The sequence below is a fragment of the Quercus suber genome, unplaced genomic scaffold (assembly GCF_002906115.3).
Source record: "Quercus suber isolate HL8 unplaced genomic scaffold, Cork oak 2.0 scaffold_2, whole genome shotgun sequence".
NCBI lineage: Eukaryota > Viridiplantae > Streptophyta > Magnoliopsida > Fagales > Fagaceae > Quercus > Quercus suber.
The window spans coordinates 2,434,543-2,460,698 of record NW_027069469.1 but is presented as its reverse complement, the minus strand read 5'-3'; the positions used below and the strand labels follow the sequence as shown (position 1 = coordinate 2,460,698).

Here is a 26,156-nt window from a genome sequence, read left to right as displayed (position 1 = left end):
GTTGTGAAATTATTGTCAACATAACATTTCTCTTAATTTTTTGGTAGAACAAATTATTTTCAACAAATTTAGGAGTACAAATTATACTTATATCAAAATTACAAAGTAATTATCCATTTCCACGCATTGCATGGGTCCGCGACTAGTTTAAAACTAATACTAGCGCAATGTAATAGCATTTGTCTCATTATTAATGTTTGCAAGAAATTTCATATGCATATGCATACCTTAACCAATGGTGAAATGAATAAATAAAATTATTTAGATCTATCAAATCTTTTTGTTGCACTTGTACAGTACAATGAAAACACTAAAAACAAGAAAGTAATTACATAGGGCAATGTTATTGGATAATTTATTTTCACTCTTCTCCTTGAAAGCCTAAGCAATGTCTTCAAGGAATGGATAATCAATGTATCCAAGGACAGGGTCAGAGATGTAGAATGTGTCTCTGTTGTACTTGTTGAGAGGGGCATTAAGCTTAAATCTCTTAGGCAAATCTGGATTAGCTAAAAACAGACGACCAGAAACAACAAGATTAGCACAGTTTTCAGCAATAGCTTTGTTCCCATCTTCCCTGTCATAACCCCCAGCAACAAAAAAGCTACCCTTAAAAGCCTTTCTCATTGGCACATGACTGTGGGGACATTCACTCTTTTCTACAATTGTCTTCATTCTTGGCTCAACCATGTGGCAATAAATAATCTTATATTTGTTTAAGGATTCAACCATGTAAAGGCCCAAAGCTTCTGGATTTGAGTCTCCGGATTGCATGTAGTCTGCAAAAGGAGATAGCCTTATTCCAACCCTGTTTGCTCCTATCTCATTAGAGATGGCTTCAACTATTTCTAGAGCAAACCGGCAACGATTTTCGAGGGATCCCCCATATTGATCCATTCGATCATTCACTTGATCCTTCATAAACTAGTCAATTAGGTAACCATGAGCCCCATGGATCTCTACTCCATCAAATCCTGTGTATAAGACAAATAATGACATTTTAATGAAGGGACTATGTAATAACAAAGCTAACCATGAGCCCTGTAGTTTTTTCAGTTTTCTTTCATCAAGTACAAAGTACATTCCTTCACTCCCTTGTACATTTGACCAATCAAATATTTTTTATCTTATATAAACACATGAAAAGAACTTACCAGCTTCAATAGCATTCCTTGCAGCAAGTCTAAAATCATTGACAATTTGAGGAATTTCCTCTATCCGTAGCCACCTTGGAGGAGTGAAGTCTGCAACGACTATTCCATTAGATCGAATTTAAGGGGTCAGAGGCCTGTCAGAGGAAGAAATTGGGGCTTGGCCATTTGGCTTAAAACCTATAGACAACAATATAAAGAAAAATAAATATCCAAATAATTCAAATAAGTTTGATAAGACATCATCCATCACCACTTCAAGAATTAGAAAAAAAAAATGAGAATTATGATCTATTAAATTACTTAGAAAATGATCTTTCTTTTCTTCACAATTTTTTTTTCTTAAGAAAAAAAACATTTATCTAAAGAATTAATTGACAAGACCTTTATTGATTTGCAAATCACAAATAAATAAATAAATAAATAAATAAGAGGAAAATGATCTTTCTTTTCTTCACAATTTTTTTTTTCTTTAAGAAAAAAAGCATTTATCTAAAGAAGTAATTGACAAGACCTTTATTGATTTGCAAATCACAAATAAATAAATAAGAGGCAAAATTAATGCTTCTTTTGAATCAAGAAGGCATAATAGCTCCATTAGAGCATCCATAAGAGTGGAGTTAAAAATTTAGCTATTTGGCACCTACAAAAGTCACTTTATCTTCTTCACATCCAACATCAATGGATCAATATTTTTAGCTATTTGATTAAAATAATACAAATAACTCATTAGAATAATAATATAATAAAAACATCCACCATAACCACATCAAAACCAAAACAAACACAACCACCAGATTATGGTGCCTTGGATCCACCCTCAAAACCCAACAGATCTGAGCTTGATTTTATACCCAGCGGCAAATTGTGACCCAATTTGGGCGACACATTGATTTTATACCCAGCGAAAGTTGATCGAGAGAGAGAGAGAGAGAAGAAAGAAGACCAAGAGGCACAAAAACCACCATCAAACCCAGACCATCGTCGAACCAAACTAGCCACCACTGTACTCACTATCGGAAACCACCACAAGCACTGCACGAATATAAAAAAATAAATATAGACCCATCAACCATTGAACCCACCGCCAGAAACCATCACACCCACTGCAAAAATCAACACAAACCCTGCACCCATTGCACAAATCAAACCAAACCCATCAACCACTACACCCACTGCACAAATCAACGCAAATATCAACCACTGTCGGTGACATTAAGCTTCGGGTGGGCCGACGGCGGTGAGACAGAGATGTGAGAGTTTAAGAGTTGAGAGGTAGAGTTAAGACATATGAAGAAAAAGAAGAACGAACAAATAATATTTTATATGGAGGGAGAATAAAAAAATAATTTTTTTTTTTTTTAGCTTTCAGCTACAATGTACAACCATATATAGATGTGCACTGCAGCAATGTAGGTAAAAAATTTACCTATACCACCACTATTGCAACACTCTTTTTGTATATTGCAACACTCTAAGTGTTTCACATGATTGTATAGTAGAAGGATGGGGTTCCATAAATAATCCACTCCGAAAAAGAAAATTTCAAAATCTTATTCCATGTCAAAAAGGGAAAGCTCATGATCTTAGGGCTGTCTAACACGCCAAAAAGTGGTGGTTGGCTGTTTGTGACTACCATAGATATATGACTCGATAATGATCTTGACAATTGATTTAGAGCAAGTGGTGTCTGCATATCTAAAACAAAACTACACATATTTTGAAAGACCAACCAACTGAAAGAACCATGCTTTTGAAAAAGTGGCATGCAACCACCCACTCTAGCCTTTAGCCAAAGTGACAACATTATCAGCTTTTTGTCAAAGCAACTACTGTGATTCGATTTTGTTAAAGCAATGGGTTTCACCTTATTTGTAGATATTAGATGCTAAAAAAAATGACATTAACATATTAGATTTATAATAGAAGATGCCCCTTCTGCTCTTCCACTGAGGCAATGATCATCATGAAAGCCCCCTTGTAATAAATAAATAAATAAAAAAATCCATTTATAGTAGAGATAATGCAAAAAATAACACCACTACATTGATAGATCAATAATTTTTCAAAATAATTATATGTTGCATAAATTTCCCTTATTACCTCAATCCAACAATGATCATCATTTTTGCTAACTTTACTCTCTAAAATAAGAGTCGAGCCAATTAATGCTCTTCCTCAAAAAGTACGTTTATTTTTCAAATGTGACACTCCTTATGCATTGCAAGGAATAGCATTCTATTATGCATTGCAAGGAATAGCATTCTACAGCACCAACGCATGGTTATTTCAGCAATCAATCAAAACTTCCATCCCATTTGATTTTTATCAAATAGGTTCACATGCAGTACTTCCTTCAGGATCAATAGAAATTAACAGTTAAGTAAACACAATATGGTATAGAAAACTTAAATCTACTCATTTACAATTCATAAATCATTACAAAAGTTCAATTGTCTACAAGCAATATTAGAAGAGAAGATATAAAGGTGGTCTTAGTCAAAGACAAACCTTGATTTGAAACCTTGCCCACATGCCAAATTTGACAAAAGAAAACTCCTCCTTTGGTATGAACAGCATCTACAATGAGTTTCCAGGCTTCAACTTGCTCTTTTGTCTATATATTTGGTGTGTCTGGATATCTTTACAATAGCAAAGAAACCTAAGAAGTCATAAAAAATTTTAAGGCAATAAAGGGAACCCTCAAAATGGAGATTGTATTTCAGTGGGAAACATGGTAAGAAATTGATTACCCTTGAGCAGTGTCAGAAACTCCAGTGGCTTCAGCTATCAGTAGACCACCTTTGGAGGTTCTCTGAGAATAATATAAGATAGCATGTGGCTAAGGAACATTGCCATAAGATCCCTGTCTAGTCAATGGTGCCAAAACAAACTCTGAAAATACAAATTAAATGATAAATTGAGTAAATCAAGTAAGAAATCTTTCTAATTAAAGAAAGTAGTACCCTATAAGAATCAAATACATGTTGCCTGTAGCAAAGTCAGGAAGAATAATATGATTAAGCCCCTTTCTCTATGTCATAATATATACTAAAAAAAAGGCAAGTAACAAATGAAATGAAATCAAACAATTCATTTTGGAATGATTGTGGCAGAGATAAGGACAGCTTCACAACTTCACCTGTGGATTGCTAAAATATAAACCTTTAAATAAGGTTTGAGAAGCTGAAGAAAAACACAAATGAGAAAGAGTGACAGAGACAGAGACAGAGAATGTTTGACTTGATCTACAATATCTTTTTTTCCTTTAGAGTTTGTTCATCGTTAAAGTACAACCATATTGTCTAGTATTAAAGACAGATTTCACAAAAATGCAGTACTGGAGCGGGGTAGGAGAACCTCAAAGATACTGTAGGTCCTTCAACTATGACAGTTTCTGTATCATTCATAGCTAATTTACTTTAAGAAACATGCATGGCCACGTTTTACTTTAAGAAAATACCAGAAAAGATAAGTAAGAAACATAATGAAGCATGTAAAAACTTGGAAGAATTAATTTGATGAATTTTTACGCACAGAGTAGGGTGAATTAGTTCTGCTAATCTCATGTAGGTTCAAGATCGTCAAATGATAACATTGAAAGCCATAGCAGTCCAGAGCATTCAAATCCTAAGTAAGAAGAAGATGCAGCTCCAACGGTCAAGACTATCAGAACGGTGTCGTATACAAGGCTGGGAAAACACAAAGGAAAAACTAAAACAAAACGTCACCGTTTCTCATTAAAAGGAACGGTGCCGTTTTATATATTTGAGAAATCTTTCCTTTGAAGTACACGGTGTCGTTTCAGTATATATATATATTAACTAAGTAAGCTGTTAGTAGTTAGTTAGTTTTAGTAGAGCACGTGTGTGAGGTTGTTAGAGCACGTGTGAGTTTGTTATTCATCTCCCTCGTGCTCTCCTTCTCTCATTCTGTGATTGTATAAATATAACCTGTAGCCTTCATTATTGAATGTAGTGTGGAATATATTCAGTTAAGAAATTCTTGTGAAATATCTCAGCTCTCTCTTCCTCTCTGTTTTCTTTCCTTTTCTCTGGTTTTTCTTTTCAGTGTTTTCTGTGAGAAAATACTATAAGTTTGAGAGAGTTTTTCAAACATACAGCATTTGAAGAATGACTTGGGTACTACGGCAGGATATAGAAGAGGGAGGCAAACTGGATTGCTTTTCATCATACAGAATGTGTAGTCATAGGTATCAACATAACACATATAAATTGAAGGGTCTCATCTCCCCTCCCCAGCCCAAAAAAAGTCAGAACAAAATTGTTGAGAAATGATTTCATAACTATAGATTGATATCTTAAATAATCAAAGAAACTGTAAATAAATGTCAGCGCGCTCATGATGAAGCTACTAACACATTACTTAGAGGTTCTGAAAACACAGAATTCTGACAGCCAAGGTGATCAGATACCTTAATCTGCAAATCTAAAACCAATTTACACAATAGAGATGATTCACAAAATCCAGATAAACCAAATGCCAGATTTATTGTCCTTTTGAGATCAAAGGAAAAAATCATCACGAACAACTCATGAAGTGGGTACTGAGTAGAGCTCAGCGTGACAGTTGATGCAGTTCCAACAAAATTCATCAATCTTAACATTATCAAAAATTAGAAAAGTCTCACACTTTTGGCAGATTAATATAGAGAATTCTTGAAAAAATGTGTCATTTCTTAGTCAAACACAAAACAAACACAGATATGTGAACTGACAAAAAAATGCTGAAAAGTGCAAGAGTGTTTTCTTTTTCTTTTCTTTTTTTTTTTTTTTAAAGCAAAATGGCAAGAGTGTTAGTACTAGCGTCAACTTTTCTCAAAATTTTAGCATTTGACACATCAAAAAGTTATTTTATCTATTTTAACATACAATTTTACAATACACTTTACATCACATATTTTATTTTAAGATTACATCACATTAAAATAATTTAAAACAAACCTTATCTATATTAAAAAATTAAAAAAACAAATATATTTTATTGTGGCCCCATGTGACAAAGAGAGACATAGAGAGAAAGAATGGGAGAGAGGACTCAGGATGTGACATGGGAGAGAGAAACTGGAATAAAAAAAATACCAAAATATGTTTAGCACGTATAAGATTTTATGCCCTACAGTTCCAAATATGAAATTGTATGGTACATCAATGCTAAATTTTTTAGCATTTAGAATATCTGATGTGAAAGGTTTTTTGGTGTCTAGTGTGCCAAATGCCAAAATTTTGGAGCATCAGTACCCAATCTTGCATGTGCTATAATATGCTGAATTTTAGCATCAAAGCACAATAATAGCCCATTACACGGTCTTGCAATTGTAAAAAAATTTGCAATTGTGCAATAGTACCATCCTAAATTTAGGATTATATTGTAGCTCAATTGCAAAATTAAAATAATATTTTTTATTCATTCACCTCAAAACATCTCCTCTTTCTCTCTCTCCCTAATTCACCACAAAATTAAAATACTTTTTTTTTTTTCGGGTTATATATTTTATTATGTAATATATTATCTTAATGTGTTGTATACGAATATAAAAATTAAGATGTTAGGTGTGTTGTAAAATAGTATGGTATAAGAGCATTCCAATTGGCAATTGTAAATGGTATATGTAGGGAAAATCTAGCATAAAGGCACAAAAAGAGCCTAGCAGCCAGACTTGTAAAATCTTACAATTGCAAATTTTTTTGCAATTGTGCTACAGTGCCATCCTAAATGGATGATGACACTGTAGCACTTTAGTAAAAATTATAATATATTTTAATTGATAAAGTGGAAGAAAGGTGGAGGAGAAAGAGAGAGAGTTGTATTGAAATATATTATATTATTTTAATGGGTAATATATATTATTTTAATGAGTGGAATAGGAAAATAAAAGTTAGGATGTTGGTTGTGTTGTAAAATGGTATGATATAATTGATAAAGTAGTTTTTTGAAATGGAAAAATAGGATAGGATACAATTTTCGAATGGGGATACTCTAATAGATAAAATAACTTTTAAGATAGTAAAATAAGATATTTCATAGAAAATGCTAATGCTTAGTGCTACAATAATAAACTACAATTTCTTGAAAGTTGAAACCTTCGTAAACAAAACAGTTCATTATCCCAACGGAATATGTCACAATCACAAATACCTTTTTTTTTAAGGCAAAACCAAAGCCAAACAAAAAAAACATATAACATGATTTCATAAAAAAAAAGACAAAAAAAAAAAAAATCAAAACCCTTCACTCATATTAACAATTCAGATCATACTAAACAACAAAAACAAAAACAAAAACAAAAAAAGAAAGAATTTTTCAAGGTGTATTGGTATACCTATGGGAAAGGTTGAACTTGCCTAGTTTCTAAGGAGTAAGAAGAGGAATGGTGGGAGCTTCAGCAGCCATTTTCAATGATTCTATTCTATTCTTTCCCGTTGAATGCAAGTACCTTGCTTTTGTTCCTGATTTCAGACAAAAGTGGGAATGAAATGCTTGTTACACAAATGGGTATTTATAGATTTGTGTCCAAAAAAAAAAAAAGTCTCCAATAAGCTAGCAGGATGGTTCCAATTGGACAATGATGTTTGCTTTAAAATGGTATTCATAATGATGTCTGTGCTGGCGTTTGGAAATACTATATACATTGAACCCTCAAAAAAAGTTCGGCCACCAATGTGGACCATGGCCCAATTAACCATGCGTTCTGCTTCTATGAATGGCACCACTTTACGTCCGCAATAAATTTCATAAATTTTTTTAAAATAAAATTTTGAGAATACAGATTGTGTTTTAGATTTTAGTTTTTTTTTTTTTTTTTTTACATCATATCACCACTAATTTTATTTTTTATTTAAAGAAAAAATCATTTTTATCATATATTACTCATAATTTTATTATGAAAATATTATTAAATTTGTCATGTCACCAATTGTTTTACTTAAAAAAGAGCAATCTTTGAGACATAAAATAGTTCACAATTTTTTTTATAGCTTCTTAGGGCAGTAAATTAGTATGTACAGTTGAAAGAATTATAAATTGTTTTCTTAATATGAACTACATTTTTTTATTTTGAAAGAAAATTGGAATTTGCCAACTTTTTTGAGGAAAAAAAAAAAATTTTTTGGAAGGGCGGAACAGAGCCACCCAAGGGGGCCATGGCCCCACTAGATTTTTATTTTTAAAATTAAGAGTATATATGTTGTATGAGATTTCTAGTATTTAGGCCAAAGAAAATTATTTTTAGCCCTCGTAATTTAATTTTATTCCCCTTTAAATAATAACAAAAATATTTCAAACGACGGTGGTAACCACAAGAACAACCTAATTAGTTCAAATAAGAACAAAACATCTAGTCCATACAACAACAAAAAGTATCCCAATCAACCGGAACATCACTTTAAAAATCATTATTTATCAAATCTGATCAATAAATTTTAGATCTATTTATTATTTTTTATAAAAAAAATCCCTAAATTTATACAAATACCAATCGAATAAAGAGAGAATATTTCCTAGACATTGTCAAATGATTAATACACATAGACACAATTAATTAATATCATAATGATAACTTATAAATTCACAATTATTGATTGTTGGTGGATGGGTTGCAATATTATTTTTAACTTACTACCTTAATACTTAAGTTTATTTTATCTATATTATTGGGCGGTCCACTATTTTTGTGAGTCAAGTTTGTGATCTATGTCTCTCTGTTTTGAGCACTTTGGCATTGTTAGGCTTACTAAATATAATTACTCACTTTTTTTTGAGAATCAAATATAATTACTCACTTGTTTATTTATTATTATTGTAGTTTGGCATTTTTTCTATCGAATTCCCCATATTGGATAGAGTAATTGTGGCTTTAGTTTTACCCAAAAAAAAAAATTGTGGCTTTAGAAGACCAAACTTGCCTTTTCAATTTGGAAATTTCTATGGACAAACTCAAATCCATATTTAGTAACTTAGCCATTATCAAATCTTTTTTTATGGAATCCTGGTTGAAATCACACACACATACAAAGGAATGATATGCGAATGTGGACACATAAAATTTGGCTAAATGCTAAGTTCATGTTCACAGTAAATAGATGTTTCTGTGCTATACATCAAGGAGAGTTCAAAATTTTATTATCTACTTCTATGCATAGAAAATTCAACTAATTAAAAGTCCTTACTACTAACGGTATGTTTCTATATGTTATCTTTTAAGTGAGACTCCCCAGAGGCCTCATGAGACTAGAAGAATTTTCAATTCTGCTTCTATCTCCTGTTTGATCTTCTCTTACTTATTCTAAATTTTTGCAATGCTGTGCAAACCTGTCATTCATATGTTTGTCCTTTCTCCCATACTCATCATTGAGATGTTACAGCTTTGTCCAAAAATTCTAACAATAACTCTATGCAACTTTCAATATTCAGATTGGATAGAAAAATATCATAGGTTTGCTTTGGATTTATCATTTATCTATACCTGCTCCTAGCATCCTAAATTACTTGAACCCATTACAATTCAGAGCAATTGCTTCCTCAATTTACATTAGTGAACTTAGTTTGGTCTACTTTAACTTGATTAGTGCTGTTGAGTTTGTCCCTTTGCTTCAAGATGGACAATATATGTTAGCAACACAAGGATGACTGCAAAATGGTTTGTTAGTGATTTTGATATACTGGTTCCTGAAGATGTTTCTAGCTCTGGTGTTAGCTTTGATTCATTGATTGATCTTTGCACAGTATATTCACATTTTCATTAAGTAAAGAATAAGTAAATAGAGTAAGTAGAACCCATTACAGTTCTACTTAAACCACGTTATCATGTCAACAATAGATTCAACACACATACCCATGATATGTGTTATGTATATGTTCTCTTCAATCCAGAGATAATCCTCCTAATTTTCTTTACTTTTCAACTATAAACAATGGAGCTAACCTTATAATGCCAATTGTCAATCATAAATAACTTTTCTTAGACTCCTCTTGGTTGCCAAGAAACTGATGAAATGTTGTTTGCAAATCATGTGTATGTGTATAATTCCATTTGTAAACTCCACTTGTGTTTGTGCTTAATGTCAAATATTTTGTACACAATTGGTCTCAAGCTTAGAAAGATAAGGTTGACAACTAGCTTGAAATTTAGTCACTTTATTATGAATGGAAGTGAGAAAATAAGCCTACATGCCCTAAATATGGATAATATCACAAGTAATTGAGTAGCCACTTATAATGGTTCAATGCAGACCTTATGTATGCCAAAAAGTAAATGAGACTGAGTCCATTGTAGCTAAAGCTAAAGGCAAAATCCTATGCGCATAGTTGTCAATTTAAGAATCATTGCTTGTAATAGCCAAATTATGCTTTAAAATCATGATTAGTTTGGCTAAGAAGCAGATCAGCACGAACAATATTATCACTAGAAGAGAATAACCACTTCAAAATTATTTAGATCTATCAAATCTTTTTGTTGCACTTGTACAGTACAATGAAAACAAGAAAAACAAGAAAGAAATTACATAGGGCAATATTTTTGGACAATTTATTTTCTCTCTTCTCCTTGAAAACCTAAGCAATGTCTTCAAGGAATGGATAATCAGTGTATCCAAGGACAGGGTCAGAGACGTAGAATGTGTCTCTGTTGTACTTGTTAAGAGGAGCATTGAGCTTAAATCTCTTAGGCAAATCTGGATTAGCTAAAAACAGACGACCATAAACAACAAGATCTGCATGGTTTTCAGCAATAGCTCTGTTCCCATCTTCCCTGTCATAACCCCCAGCAGCAAAAAAGTTACCCTTAAAAGCCTTTCTCATTGGCACAAGACTATGGGGACAGTCACATTTTTCTCCAACTGTCTTCATTCTTGGCTCAACCATGTGGCAATAAAGAATACCATATTTGTTTAAGGATTCAGCCATGTAAAGGCCCAAAGCTTTTGGATTTGAGTCTCCAGATTCCATATAGTCTGCAAAAGGAGATAGTCTTATTCCAACCCTGTCTGCTCCTATCTCATTAGATATAGCTTCAACTATTTCTAGAGCAAACCGGCAACGATTTTCGAGGGATCCACCATATTGATCCGTTCTATCATTCACTTGATCCTTCATAAATTGGTCAATTAGGTAGCCATGAGCCCCATGGATCTCTACTCCATCAAAGCCTGTGTATAAGACAAATAATGACATTTTAATGATGGGATTATGTAATAACAAAGGTAACCATGAGCCCCGTTGTTCTTTTAGTTTTCTTTCATCAAGTACAAAGTACATTCCTTCACTCTGGTGCGGACACAAGATACAAGCCCCCAATTACACGCACGTATAGGAGAAAGAAGATGGCCCAACCTGTGGCCTTATGGCTAGGGCCTATTAGTCATTGGGCTTGAGTCTCAGCAAGCCCAAATATTTAATTATTAGGGTTTCTTTAGGGTTTCTTTATGTTAGCTATTTAAACACTTTTTGGGATTATTCTAAGACAGTTTTGATGATTATTAAAAAAACGTGTGTTTTCTTTTACTGGTGCCGACTCCAGTTTGCTTGGTGCTGACTCCAAGCAACCCCTAGGTGCTGACTCCTAGGGTTTTATCTCTTATTCTATTATTTTTGTGGTTGTCCTACGTCAGTTTTGGTATCAGAGCAAACTTCCGATCCATTCAATACAACCGTAGACAACCACGTGAAAGTCAAACCGTCAAAAGAGCAAACCAGCCAAGGATGACATTACCTTTCAAGTATTTGCCTCATGAAATCTTGAACAAGCCCAAACCAGCCCCTGCAATCCGCGTATATCCCGCAGCCCCACACGAGTTTTTCATCCCCAAGCCAACAGAGAAGCCAGTGACACCTCCCAAGCCAGTGACCACCATCCGTGCCCGCCTCTGATCACAGAACCCACACCCACAAACCCAAAAAAAAAAGAAAAAAAAAGAAAAGAAAAGAAAAAGAAGTTATTGTAAAAAAAAAAAAATTGTTACTGTGATAGCCCACTGCATGTATTGGGCTTTTTAATTATTCATGCACAAGTACATTTGTCCAAGTAAGATCTAGTCATTTGAGGAGCCAAGCACATGACTATCAAGTGCAGTTAGTTGGCCACTGACCAGGGTACAACTCTTACTTTCTTTTTGGTGGATTCAACTTTGTCTCATTGAAAAATATTATCTTTATATTTTTTATGTACATGTCCCACCATATCCCACTGGCCTACCCATTTTGTGCTTGAGTTCGTTATTTTATTATTTGTGCTTTCTTTCAGTACCCATTCTAAAAAAAAAAAAAAGAAAAAAAAAAGAAAAAAAATTCTTTGAAATATCTGATTCTCTTTATTAATTATGGAGCTTATTGGAAATTGACGTTTATTTGGGCTATCTTTCAATATTGTGAATACTGTCACTACTTGACTGCAATTTATTCCTGTGATTCATTGATCCAATCCCTACATACACTATTGCTTGACCTTAATTTTACATTGAGAATTGNCAACCAAGAATTTTCCCATAAAAGGCTTGAGCACTTGGTCATCACTCTCATAAAGGTACTAGGCATTGGACAATCCAAAAGGCATGACCATCCACTCATATAAACCATCCTTCGTCTTGAAGGCAGTCTTCCACTCATCACCAGAACGAACCCTAATTGATGATAGCCGCTTTCAAGTCTATCTTAAGAATCGTTGCTCCAGCCATCATATCCAACATGTCATCCCGAGGATAGGAAAACGATATTCACAGTGATCTTGTTGATGGCACGACTATCAACACACATCCTCCAATTCCATCTTTCTTTGGGGTAAGAGTGCAGGACTGCACAAGGACTCATGCTTTCGACGAACAAAACCTTCCTAAGTAGTTCTTCTACTTGCCTTTGTAACTCGGCATGCTCTGCAGGGCTCATCCTATAGTGAGGTAAATTAGGTAGGGTCGCTCCAGGCACAAAATCTATGGCGTGTTATTGTCACGCATGGGTGGTAAATGATCGGGGAGTTCCTCAGGGAAACATCCTTAAATTCCTGGAGCACTAATTTCACTTCCTCAGGCTGCTCCTCACAGGGTCTCTCCATGAACTTCCCTAGCAACTAAGACAAATACAATAGATTCTTGAACCGCTACCCTTCTCGAACGCCTTAGGCTTATAATGTTCAGGTCTTTCGCCTTTGGTGCTTCTTTCTTCTTGCTCATGTCGATTGGCTTAGGTTTTAAAGGATTGAGCACAATCTTCTTACCTTCAAACATAAATGAGCAAGAATTGGATCGCCATAGAGGGTGACATCCAAATCATAAAGCCAAGGTCTACCTAAGATAATATGCCCTACATCCATGGAATTACATCACACCATATTTCAGCCTTGTAGGTGAGGAATTGAAGTGGGACAACACATCTTTCTTTGATGGCTATAGAGGAGTATCCACCCAAGAAACTCTATATGTTAGGGTGAGGGGTCAATTTCAAGCCTAGGCGGAGACAACGTTAGAGGACACCGCATTAATGCAACTCCCACTATCTATAATAACCTTGCAAGTTTTGTCTCCACACTTAGTGTAAGTTTGGAAGATGGCACTTCTTCGCCAATCACCAGTGTCTCTCTGCTCCGTCAAAGCGCACCTTACCACATTCACTCTAGGGACACCAAAGTCCTTGAAGTCATCAACTTGGGGAGAAATGGCTCTAATGCATGCAAGGTAGCTAGGATCATCTTCCATTCTGCTTCAACATCTTGGGTTCCTTCAACATTTGGGTCATACACTAGCTCCTCAACATCTTCAACCTTTTCATCACCCTCTTGAATGACAAGGGCTCTAGAGGGACACCTAGCGGCGATGTGTCCAACCCCATTGCATTTGAAGCATTGGAGGCGAGAGCCTAATCTTGAGGGCTCATTGACCACACCTTTCCTTTGTCCTCTTTTTCTATTGGGTACTATTGGGTTGACCTTAGGGGGTAAGGCAAGTCTAGGTCTACTACCAAAAGGTTGAGCGGTTGGTGGAACACTCCGAGGCTCAGAACGTCGCCAAAAGATAGATTTGGATGCTAACTCACAATTCCTAGCAAGCTCATATGCTTCTCTTAAGGTAGTGACTCCTCGAGTGATAATCTCTCCTAGTAGGCTAGCATTTAAACCTTTCTTGAACCTATTGAGTGTAACAACCTCTTCCTCGACTATTTGAATACGTCTCTTAAACTCCATGAACTTCTCTATATATTCAGCCACAGGAGTATTGCCTTGCCTTAGGCGATCCCATTCTTCAAGAAGGGAGCTCCTATAAGTTGAAGGAAGATAATTCCTCGAGAGTGCATTCTTCATCTCAAGCCAATCAGTAATGGGGGCTCACGTCGTCGCCTAAGGGTTTCCTCCAAGTCTTCCCAAAAAAGGTCAGCTCTACCAATTAACTTCATCCTAGCATACCTCACTTTCTTGTTTTCAGCCCAATGGTAATAGTCAAAGAATTTCTCCATTTGACGCAACCAATCAGTGAAAACCCATGGGTCTAGGCAGCCATCAAAGGTGGCGCATCTATCTTGTCCTTAAACATCCTATCATCAAAATCCCTAGGGCCATTGTGATTATAAGTGATCAGGTTCAAAGTTTGGAGCCCTATTAAAGTAACCGAAGTTATGTTGCCTAAGCATATTATCTCCTTCATGGTTAATGGTCTCCCGTTGAGATGCCTCAATTTGTCCAACCCTATCCATTAAATTTTGGACATTTTTTGCTAGTTCAGCTATGGTTTCCTCTAAGGAGGTTCTAGACTCGGAAGTGGATTGATGTTCAGAGTTTGACATGATGCGACCACTACGTAGATGCATGCACACTATATATATGAATGCAATTGAGATTCACAAAAACTCAAGCTAACCAATTCTCAATGTAAAATTAAGGTCAAGCAATAGTGTATGTAGGGATTGGATCAATGAATTACAAGAATAAATTGCAGTCAAGAGTGACAAGTATTCACAATATTGAAAGATAGCCCAAATAAACGTCAATTTCCAATAAGCTCCACAATTAATAAAGAGAATCAGATATTTCAAAGAATTGTTTTTTTTTTTTTTTTTTTTTTTTTTTTTTTAGAATGGGTACTAAAAGAAAGCACAAATAATAAAATAACGAACTCAGGCACAAAATGGGTAGGCCAGTGGGATATGGTAGGACATGCACATAAAAAATATAAAGATAATATTTTCAATGAGACAAAGTTGAATCCACCAAAAAGAAAGTAAGAGTTGTACCCTGGTCAGTGGCCAACTAACTGCACTTGATAGTCACGTGCTTGGCTCCTCAAATGACTGGATCTTACTTGGACAAATGTACTTGTGCATGAATAATTAAAAACCCAATACATGCAGTGGGCTATCACAGTAACAATTTTTTTTTTTTTTTTTTTTTTTTTTTTTTTTTTTTAGACGACCATAAACAACAAGATCTGCATGGTTTTCAGTAATAGCTCTGTTCCCATCTTCCCTGTCATAACCCCCAGCAACAAAAAAGTTACCCTTAAAAGCCTTTCTCATTGGCACAAGACTATGGGGACAGTCACATTTTTCTCCAACTGTCTTCATTCTTGGCTCAACCATGTGACAATAAAGAATACCATATTTGTTTAAGGATTTAGCCATGTAAAGGCCCAAAGCTTTTGGATTTGAGTCTCCAGATTCCATATAGTCTGCAAAAGGAGATAGTCTTATTCCAACCCTGTCTGCTCCTATCTCATTAGAAACAGCTTCAACTATTTCTAGAGCAAACCGGCAACGATTTTCGAGGGATCCACCATATTGATCTGTTCTATCATTCACTTGATCCTTCATAAATTGGTCAATTAGGTAGCCATGAGCCCCATGGATCTCTACTCCATCAAAGCCTGTGTATAAGACAAATAATGACATTTTAATGGAGGGACTATGTAATAACGAAGGTAACCATGAGCCCCGTTGTTCTTTCAGTTTTCTTTCATCAAGTACAAAGTACATTCCTTCACTCCCTTGTACATTTGACCAATCGAATATCTTTTATCTTATATAAACACATGAAAAGAACTTACCAGCTTCAATAGCATTCCTTGCAGCAAGTCTAAAATCATTGACAATATGAGGAATTTCCTCTATCCTTAGCCGCCTTGGAGGAGTGAATTCTGCAACGTCAATTCCATTAGCTCGAATTTGAGGGGTCAAAGGCCTGTCAGTGGAAGAAATTGGAGCTTGACCATTTGGTTGAAAACCTGTAGACAACAATACGAAAGAAAAATAAATATTCAAATAAATCACAAGTTTGAAAAGAAATCATCCATCACCACTTAAAGAATTGGAAAAATGAGAGTTATGATCAGTTAAATTACTTAGAAAAAGATGTTTCTTCACAAAGATTTAATTTTTATTTAAAAAAAAAAATTATCTAAAGAAGTAATTGACAAGACCTTTGTTGATTTGAAAACCACAAAAAAAAGGAGAGACAAAATTAGTACTTCTTTTGGATCATGAAGGCATAAAAGCTCCATTATGTGCTTCACATGATTGTATAAATATTCCACTCCAAAAAAAGAAATTTCAAGATCTTATTCCATTTAAAAAAAAGGAAAGCTCATGATCTTAGGGTGGTCTAACACGCCAAAAAGTGGTGGTTGAATGTCTATGACTACGATAGATATAGGACTCAATAATAACTTTGACAATTGATTTAGAGCAAGTGGTGTCAACATATCTAAAACAAAACTACAAAGATTTTGAAAGACCAACCAACTGAAAGAACCATGCTTTTGAAAAAGTGGCATGCAACTACCCACTATGGCCTTTTTCTATTGAAATGGCAACATCATTAGCTTTTTGTCTGACCAACCATAGTGATTCGATTTTGTTAGAGCAGTGGTTGTCATCTTCTTCGTATATACTAGATGCTAAAAAAATAATGACATTAACATATCAGACTTATAATAGAAGATGCCCTTTCCACTGAGGCAATGATCATCATAAAAGGTCCCCTGAAATAAAAAAATCCATTTGTAGTAAAGAAGATACTGCAAAAAATAACACTACATTGATAAATCAATAATTTTTCAAAATAATTATATTGTTGCATAAATTTCTCATACTCCCTCAATCCAATAATGATCATCACTTTTGCTAATTTTACTTTCTCCAAAATGAGAGTCAAGCCAATTAATGATCTTCCTCAGAAAGTATATTTCTTTTTCAAATGTGACACTCATTATGCAGGAATAGCATTCTACGACACCAAGCATGGTTATTTCAACAGTCAATGAAAACTTCCATCCAATTTGATTCTCTAACAAATAGGTTCACAAGCAATAATTCCTTCAAGATCAACAAAAATCAATAGTTAAGTAGCACGATGTGGCATAGGGAACACAAATCTACTCAATTCATGAATAATTTACCATAAAGTCTTTGTACTTTAGCATATTACAAAACATTCAACTCTCTCCATCCATTAAAAAAGTTCAATTGTCAACAAGCAATATTAAAAGAGAAGATATTAAGGTGGTCTCAGTCAAAGACAAACCTTGATTTGAAACCCTCCCCACATGCCATATTTGACAAAAGAAAACTCCACCTTTGGCATGAACAGCATCTACAATGGGTTTCCAAGCTTCAACTTGCTCTTTTGTCCATATACCAGGTGTGTCTGGATACCTTTACAATAGCAAAGAAACCTAAGTCATAAAAAATTTTAAGGCAAGAAAGGAAACCGTCAAAATGGAGATTGTCTTTCAGTCTGAAACATGGTAAGAAATTGATTACCCTTGAGCAGTGTCAGAAACTCCAGTGGCTTCAGCTATCAGTAGACCACCTTTGGAGGTTCTCTGAGAATAATATAAGATAGCGTGTGGCTGAGGAACATTGCCATAAGATCTTTGTCTAGTCAATGGTGCCAAAACAACTCTGAAAATACAAATTAAATGATAAATTGAGTAAATCAAGTAAGAAATATTTCTAATTGAAGAAAGTAGTACCCTATAAGAATCAAATATGTAATTCCTGTAGCAAAGTTGGGAAGAATAATATGATTAAGCCCCTTTCTATATGTTCTAATAGATACTAATAAAAAAAGGCAAGTAACAAATGAAACTGAATCAAACAATTCATTTGGGAATGATTATGGCAGAGATAAGGACAGCTTCACAACTTCACCTGTGGATTGCTAAAATATAAACCTTTAAATAAGGTTTTAGAAGCTGAAGAAAAACACAAAATCAGAAAAACTCTGCATATAATATAATGCTTTTCCTTGTGAGTAAACAAATAAATACCTAAATGAAAAAGAGTGACAGAGACAAAGACAGAGAATGTTTGACTTGATCTACAATTTCCTTTTTTCCCGTTAGAGTTTGTTCATTGTTAAAGTACAACCATATCATCAATTATTAAACATAGATTTTGCAAAATGCAGTACTGGAGTGGGGTTGGAGAACCACAAAGATCCTATAGGTCCTTCAACTATGACAATTTCTATATCATTCATGGCTAATTTGCCATGCACTTGAAATTTGAAAATACTTGGTTTCCAGTTCAGGGCCTACGTTGTTTTTAATTCGTGTACCTCTCTTTTCAACCTATGTTTATATCATAAGCTTACCTTTTTCCAAGACCTACAAAGCTGCAGCAAAGAGCACTAAGGTTTTTTTTTTTGAAAAAAAAAGAGTGGCATTTAATTTAGGACTGTTTTCAAACATAAAACTTAACAATTCTAATGAGAGCATTTTGGAAAGAAGGCAAGTATATATTTGTGTAGTATGGACTTCAAAAGTGACTGCTTATGACATTTCAACTTTTTGTGTTAAAACCCATTTCCCTCTCCCTTGTGTGTGTGTGTGTGTGTTTGTTTCTCCAAAAAAAAAACTCTTATAGTATCCAAACTTAGCCTAGGCTTAGTGTACAACAAGTTAAATTGGTCAATTCGCTTCCACTCCAGGTCCAACCCCTGTACAAGCAGACCAAACCGAATGCAGCAGTTGACCTCAGATATTTCTTATTTCAACATAATCACAGTCACTGCTTTTCTAAGGTATAAAATCATATTTTGGCAGATCCAAAAGGAAGTTTGGACTTCCCAGTTGTCTAGTTTAAACGCCCTTGAGTACAATCCCATGAGTACTGTAAATTTGCTAGTGAGGGGGCAGTGGCTTGTGCAATACATGCATGGCCACGTTTTACTTTAAGAAAATAACAGAAAACATAAGTAAGAAACAAAATGAAGCATGTAAACGGAGGGGGGATATTTACAGATGAATGATGAAAAAGTAAAAACTTGTAACAATTAATTTGATGAATTTTTATGCACAGAATAGGGTGAATTAGTTCTGTTAATCACATGTAGATTCAAGATCATCAAATGACACCATACAGCATTTGAACAATGACTTGGGTACTATGGCAGGATATAGATGAGGGAGCCAAACTGGATTGCTTTTCATCATACAGAATGTGTAATCATAGGTATCAACATAAAACTGATAAATAGAAGGATTTCATCCCCCCTCCCCAGCCCCAAAAAAGTAAGACCAAAATTGTTGAGAAATGGTTTTATAACTATAGATTGATATTTTATATAATCAAAGCAACTGTAAATAAATGTAAGCACTCTCAATCTCTCATGATGAAGCTACAAATACATTACTTAGAGGTTCTGAAAGCACAAAGAATCCTGACAGCCAAGGTGATCAGATACCTTAATCTGCAAATCTAAAACCAATTTACACAGCAGAGATGCTTTACAAGATTCAGATAAAACAAATGACAGCTTGATTATCCTTTTGAGATCAAGTTAAAAAAAATGGTTCACTAACAACTCATGATCTGAGTAAAGTTCAGCAAGACAGCTAATACAGTTCCAACAAAATCCATCAATCTTAACATTAGCAAAATTAGCAAAGTCTCAGACTTTTAGCAGATTAATATTGAGAATTCCTGAAAAGAATGTGTAATTTCTTGGTCAAAACACAAAACAAACACAGATGTGAACTGACAAGAAAATGCTCAAAAGGGCAAGAGTGTTACATAATGGAAACGACATATATAAATAATCAACTACGATTTCTTGAAAGTTGAAACCTTTGTAAACAAAACAATTCATTATCCCAACTGGGATATGTCACAATCAACTTTTTTTTTTTTACAAAATCAAAGTCAAACAAAAAAAAAAAAATATTGATGCTATTTTAGATGAACAGATTGTTTCTACCAGGGATGGAGGAGTTCACCGTTTCCTAGTTCGGTGGCGAGGGCGACCAGATTCTGATTGCACTTGGATTACTCGAGATGAGCTACAGCGACTGGACCCTGACTTGTTGGAGTATTATCAGAGCTCTTCAGATTTCCACTCGACGGGGTCGAGTTCTTCTCACCCGGGGGGAGTTGGTGCGGACACAAGATACAAGCCCCCAATTACACGCACGTATAGGAGAAAGAAGATGGCCCAACCTGTGGCCTTATGGCTAGGGCCTATTAGTCATTGAGCTTGAGTCTCAGCAAGCCCAAATATTTAATTATTAGGGTTTCTTTAGGGTTTCTTTATGTTAGCTATTTAAACACTTTTTTGGATTATTGTAAGACAGTTTTGATGATTATTAAAAAAACGTGTGTTTTCTTTTACTGGTGCCGACTCCAGTTTGCTTGGTGCTGACTCCAAGCAACCCCTAGGTGCTGACTCCTAGGGTTTTATCTCTTATTCTATTATTTTTGTGGTTGTCCTACGTCACACTCCCTTGTACATTTGGCCAATCGAATATCTTTTATCTTCTATAAACACATGAAAAGAACTTACCAGCTTCAATAGCATTCCTTGCAGCAAGTCTAAAATCATTGACAATATGAGGAATTTCCTCTATCCTTAGCCGTCTTGGAGGAGTAAATTCTGCAACGTCAATTCCATTAGCTCGAATTTGAGGGGTCAAAGGCCTATCAGTGGAAGAAATTGGAGCTTGACCATTTGGTTGAAAACCTGTAGACAACAATATGAAAGAAAAATAAATATTCAAATAAATCACAAGTTTGAAAAGAAATCATCCATCACCACTTAAAGAATTGGAAAAATGAGAGTTATGATCTGTTAAATTACTTAGAAAAAGATGTTTCTTCACAAAGATTTAATTTTTATTTTAAAAAAATTATCTAAAGAATTAATTGACAAGACCTTCGTTGATTTGAAAACCACAAAAAAAAAGGAGAGACAAAATTAGTACTTCTTTTGGATCATAAAGGCATAAAAGCTCCATTATGTGCTTCACATGATTGTATAAATATTCGACTCCAAAAAAAGAAATTTCAAGATCTTATTCCATTTAAAAAAAAGGAAAGCTCATGATCTTAGGGCAGTCTAACATGCCAAAAAGTGGTGGTTGAATGTCTATGACTACCATAGATATAGGACTCAATAATAATTTTGACAATTGATTTAGAGCAAGTGGTGTCAACATATATAAAACAAAACTACAAAGATTTTGAAAGACCAACCAACTGAAAGAATCATGCTTTTGAAAAAGTGGCATGCAACTACCCACTATGGCCTTTTTCTATTGAAATGGCAACATCATTAGCTTTTTGCCCGACCAACCACAGTGATTCGATTTTGTTGAAGCAGTGGTTGTCACCTTCTTCGTATATACTAGATGCTAAAAAATAATGACATTAACATATCAGACTTATAATAGAAGATGCCCTTTCCATTGAGGCAATGATCATCATAAAAGGCCCCCTGAAATAAAAAATCCATTTGTAGTAGACAAGATACTGCAAAAAATAACACCACTACATTGATAAATCAATAATTTTTCAAAATAATTATATTGTTGCATAAATTTCCCATACTCCCTCAACCCAATAATGATCATTACTTTTGCTAATTTTACTTTCTCCAAAATGAGAGTCAAGCCAATTAATGATCTTCCTCATAAAGTATATTTCTTTTTCAAATGTGACACTCATTATGCAGGAATAGCATTCTACAACACCAAGCATGGTTATTTCAACAGTCAATGAAAACTTCCATCCAATTTGATTCTCTAACAAATAGGTTCACAAGCAATAATTCCTTCAAGATCAACAAAAATCAATAGTTAAGTAGCACGATGTGGCATAGAAAACACAAATCTACTCAATTCATGAATAATTTACCATAAAGTCTTTGTACTTTAGCATATTACAAAACATTCAACTCTCTCCATCCATTAAAAAAGTTCAATTGTCAACAAGCAATATTAAAAGAGAAGATACAAAGGTGGTCTCAGTCAAAGACAAACCTTGATTTGAAACCCTCCCCACATGCCAAATTTGACAAAAGAAAACTCCACCTTTGGCATGAACAGCATCTACAATGGGTTTCCAAGCTTCAACTTGCTCTTTTGTCCATATACCAGGTGTGTCTGGATACCTTTACAATAGCAAAGAAACCTAAGTCATAAAAAATTTTAAGGCAAGAAAGGAAACCCTCAAAATGGAGATTGTCTTTCAGTCTGAAACATGGTAAGATATTGATTACCCTTGAGCAGTGTCAGAAACTCCAGTGGCTTCAGCTATCAGTAGACCACCTTTGGAGGTTCTCTGAGAATAATATAAGATAGCGTGTGGCTGAGGAACATTGCCATAAGATCTTTGTCTGGTCAATGGTGCCAAAACAACTCTGAAAATACAAATTAAATGATAAATTGAGTAAATCAAGTAAGAAATATTTCTAATTGAAGAAAGTAGTACCCTATAAGAATCAAATATGTAATTCCTGTAGCAAAGTCGGGAAGAATAATATGATTAAGCCCCTTTCTATATGTTATAATAGATACTAATAAAAAAAGGCAAGTAACAAATGAAACCAAATCAAACAATTCATTTGGGAATGATTATGGCAGAGATAAGGACAGCTTCACAACTTCACCTGTGGATTGCTAAAATATAAACCTTTAAATAAGGTTTTAGAAGCTGAAGAAAAACACAAAATCAGAAAAACTCTGCATATAATATAATGCTTTTCCTTGTGAGTAAACAAATAAATACCTAAATGAAAAAGAGTGACAGAGACAAAGACAGAGAATGTTTGACTTGATCTACAATTTCCTGTTTTTCATTTAGAGTTTGTTCATTGTTAAAGTACAACCATATCATCAATTATTAAACATAGATTTTGCAAAATGCAGTACTGGAGTGGGGTAGGAGAACCACAAAGATCCTATAGGTCCTTCAACTATGAAAATTTCTATATCATTCATGGCTAATTTGCCATGCACTTGAAATTTGAAAATACTTGGTTTCCAGTTCAGGGCCTACGTTGTTTTTAATTCGTGTACCTCTCTTTTCAACCTATGTTTATATCATAAGCTTACCTTTTTCCAAGACCTACAAAGCTGCAGCAAAGAGCACTAAGGTTTTTTTTTTTGAAAAAAAAAGAGTGGCATTTAATTTAGGACTGTTTTCAAACATAAAACTTAACAATTCTAATGAGAGCATTTTGGAAAGAAGGCAAGTATATATTTGTGTAGTATGGACTTCAAAAGTGACTGCTTATGACATTTCAACTCTTTGTGTTAAAACCCCTTTCCCTCTCTCTTGTGTGTGTGTGTTTGTTTCTCCAAAAAAAAAAAATCTCTTATAGTATCCAAACTTAGCCTAGGCTTAGTGTACAACAAGTTAAATTGGTCAATTCGCTTCCACTCCAGGTCCAACCCCTGTACAAGCAGACCAAACCGAATGCAGCAGTTGACCTCAGATATTTCTTATTTCAACATAATCACAGTCACTGCTTTTCTAAGGTATAAAATCATATTTTGGCAGATCCAAAAGGAAGTTTGGACTTCCCAGTTGTCTAGTTTAAACACCCCTGAGTACAATCCCATGAGTACTGTAAATTTGCTAGTGAGGGGGCAGTGGCTTGTGCAATACATGCATGGCCACGTTTTACTTTAAGAAAATAACAGAAAACATAAGTAAGAAACAAAATGAAGCATGTAAACGGAGGGGGGATATTTACAGATGAATGATGAAAAAGTAAAAACTTGTAACAATTAATTTGATGAATTTTTATGCACAGAATAGGGTGAATTAGTTCTGTTAATCACATGTAGATTCAAGATCATCAAATGACACCATACAGCATTTGAACAATGACTTGGGTACTATGGCAGGATATAGATGAGGGAGCCAAACTGGATTGCTTTTCATCATACAGAATGTGTAATCATAGGTATCAACATAAAACTGATAAATAGAAGGATTTCATCCCCCCTCCCCAGCCCCAAAAAAGTAAGACCAAAATTGTTGAGAAATGGTTTTATAACTATAGATTGATATTTTATATAATCAAAGCAACTGTAAATAAATGTAAGCACTCTCAATCTCTCATGATGAAGCTACAAATACATTACTTAGAGGTTCTGAAAGCACAAAGAATCCTGACAGCCAAGGTGATCAGATACCTTAATCTGCAAATCTAAAACCAATTTACACAGCAGAGATGCTTTACAAGATTCAGATAAAACAAATGACAGCTTGATTATCCTTTTGAGATCAAGTTAAAAAAAATGGTTCACTAACAACTCATGATCTGAGTAAAGTTCAGCAAGACAGCTAATACAGTTCCAACAAAATCCATCAATCTTAACATTAGCAAAATTAGCAAAGTCTCAGACTTTTAGCAGATTAATATTGAGAATTCCTGAAAAGAATGTGTAATTTCTTGGTCAAAACACAAAACAAACACAGATGTGAACTGACAAGAAAATGCTCAAAAGGGCAAGAGTGTTACATAATGGAAACGACATATATAAATAATCAACTACGATTTCTTGAAAGTTGAAACCTTTGTAAACAAAACAATTCATTATCCCAACTGGGATATGTCACAATCAACTTTTTTTTTTTTACAAAATCAAAGTCAAACAAAAAAAAAAAACCATAACATGATTTATAAATAAAATAAAAAATCAAAATAAATAAAAAAATCAAAACCCATCACACATATTAACAATTCGATCATACTAGACAAAAAGAAAGAATTTTGCAAGGTGTATTGGTATACCTGTGGGAAAGGTTGAACTTGCCCAGTTTGTAAGGAGTAAGAAGAGGAATGGTGGGAGCTTCAGCAGCCATTTATAATGATTCTATTCTATTCTCTTCCTGTCGAATGCTAGTACTTTACTTCTGTTCTTGATTTCAGACAAAAGTGGGGATGAAATGCTTCTTACACAAATGGGTATTTATAGAAATGAAAAAAGCGTTAAAGATTTGTGTCCAAAAAAAGAGTCTCCAATAAGCTAGCAGGATGGTTCCAATTGGACAATGATGTTTGCTTTAAAACGGTATTCATAACATTTTTCACAGTGCCTGATGTCTGTGGTGACGTTTGGTGGATGGGGATGGGTCAAAACTATACATATTGAACCCTCAAGAATATTTGGCAACCAATGTGGACCTCTTTACTTTCACAATCAATTTCATAATTTTTTAAAATAAATTTTTTGAGAATATAGATTTTAGTATATTATTTTTATATGAGATCACCGTTAACTTTATTTTGTATTTAAAAAAATATTTTTATGATATATTACTTATAATCTATAACCTTACAAATTATGAAAATATTATTATATTTGTCACGTCATCACTTATTTTACTTAAAAAAAGAGAAATCTTTGAGACATAAAAGAGTTCATTTTTTTTTTATAGCTTCTTAAGGCAGTAAATTAATATGTATAGCCAAAATATTTTTCTTAATATGAACCACATTTTTATTTTTTTGAAAAGAAAATTGGAATTTGCCAACTTTATTGAGAGAATATATATATATATATATATATATATAAATAAAGGTAGGGAGTAGGGACGGAGACAACCAAGGGGGCCATGGTCCCCCTAGATTTTTATTTTTAAAATTAAAAGTAAAAAAAATCAAAACCCATCACACATATTAACAATTCGATCATACTAGACAAAAAGAAAGAATTTTGCAAGGTGTATTGGTATACCTGTGGGAAAGGTTGAACTTGCCCAGTTTGTAAGGAGTAAGAA

General features: G+C 34.2%; 1 protein-coding gene and 1 pseudogene across 1 annotated transcript; both read right to left on the bottom strand.

Annotated features, from left to right (window-relative positions):
• Positions 1-205: 205 nt before the first annotated feature.
• On the bottom strand, positions 206-7,644 carry LOC112032340 (12-oxophytodienoate reductase 2-like; annotated as a pseudogene).
• A 2,925-nt stretch (positions 7,645-10,569) lies between these two features.
• On the bottom strand, positions 10,570-25,426 carry LOC112000171 (12-oxophytodienoate reductase 2). Its single transcript, XM_065760617.1, has 5 exons — positions 25,168-25,426; positions 22,642-22,782; positions 22,403-22,533; positions 20,929-21,105; positions 10,570-11,317 (listed from the first exon to the last, which is right to left on the bottom strand). Exons 1-5 carry the CDS (start codon positions 25,236-25,238, stop codon positions 10,725-10,727), a joined length of 1,113 nt encoding a protein of 370 aa, XP_065616689.1. The 5' UTR covers positions 25,239-25,426; the 3' UTR covers positions 10,570-10,724.
• Between the last annotated feature and the right edge of the window lie 730 nt (positions 25,427-26,156).

Coding starts and splice junctions, on each gene's coding strand:
- LOC112000171 (XM_065760617.1), bottom strand. CDS start 25,238: ATGGCTGCTGAAGCTCCCACCATTCCTCTTCTTACTCCTTACAAACTG. Junction 22,534..22,641: donor GTTTCTGACACTGCTCAAGG/GTAATCAATATC, acceptor GCTATTGTAAAG/GTATCCAGACACACCTGGTA. Junction 11,318..20,928: donor AAGGAATGCTATTGAAGCTG/GTAAGTTCTTTT, acceptor TCTTATACACAG/GCTTTGATGGAGTAGAGATC.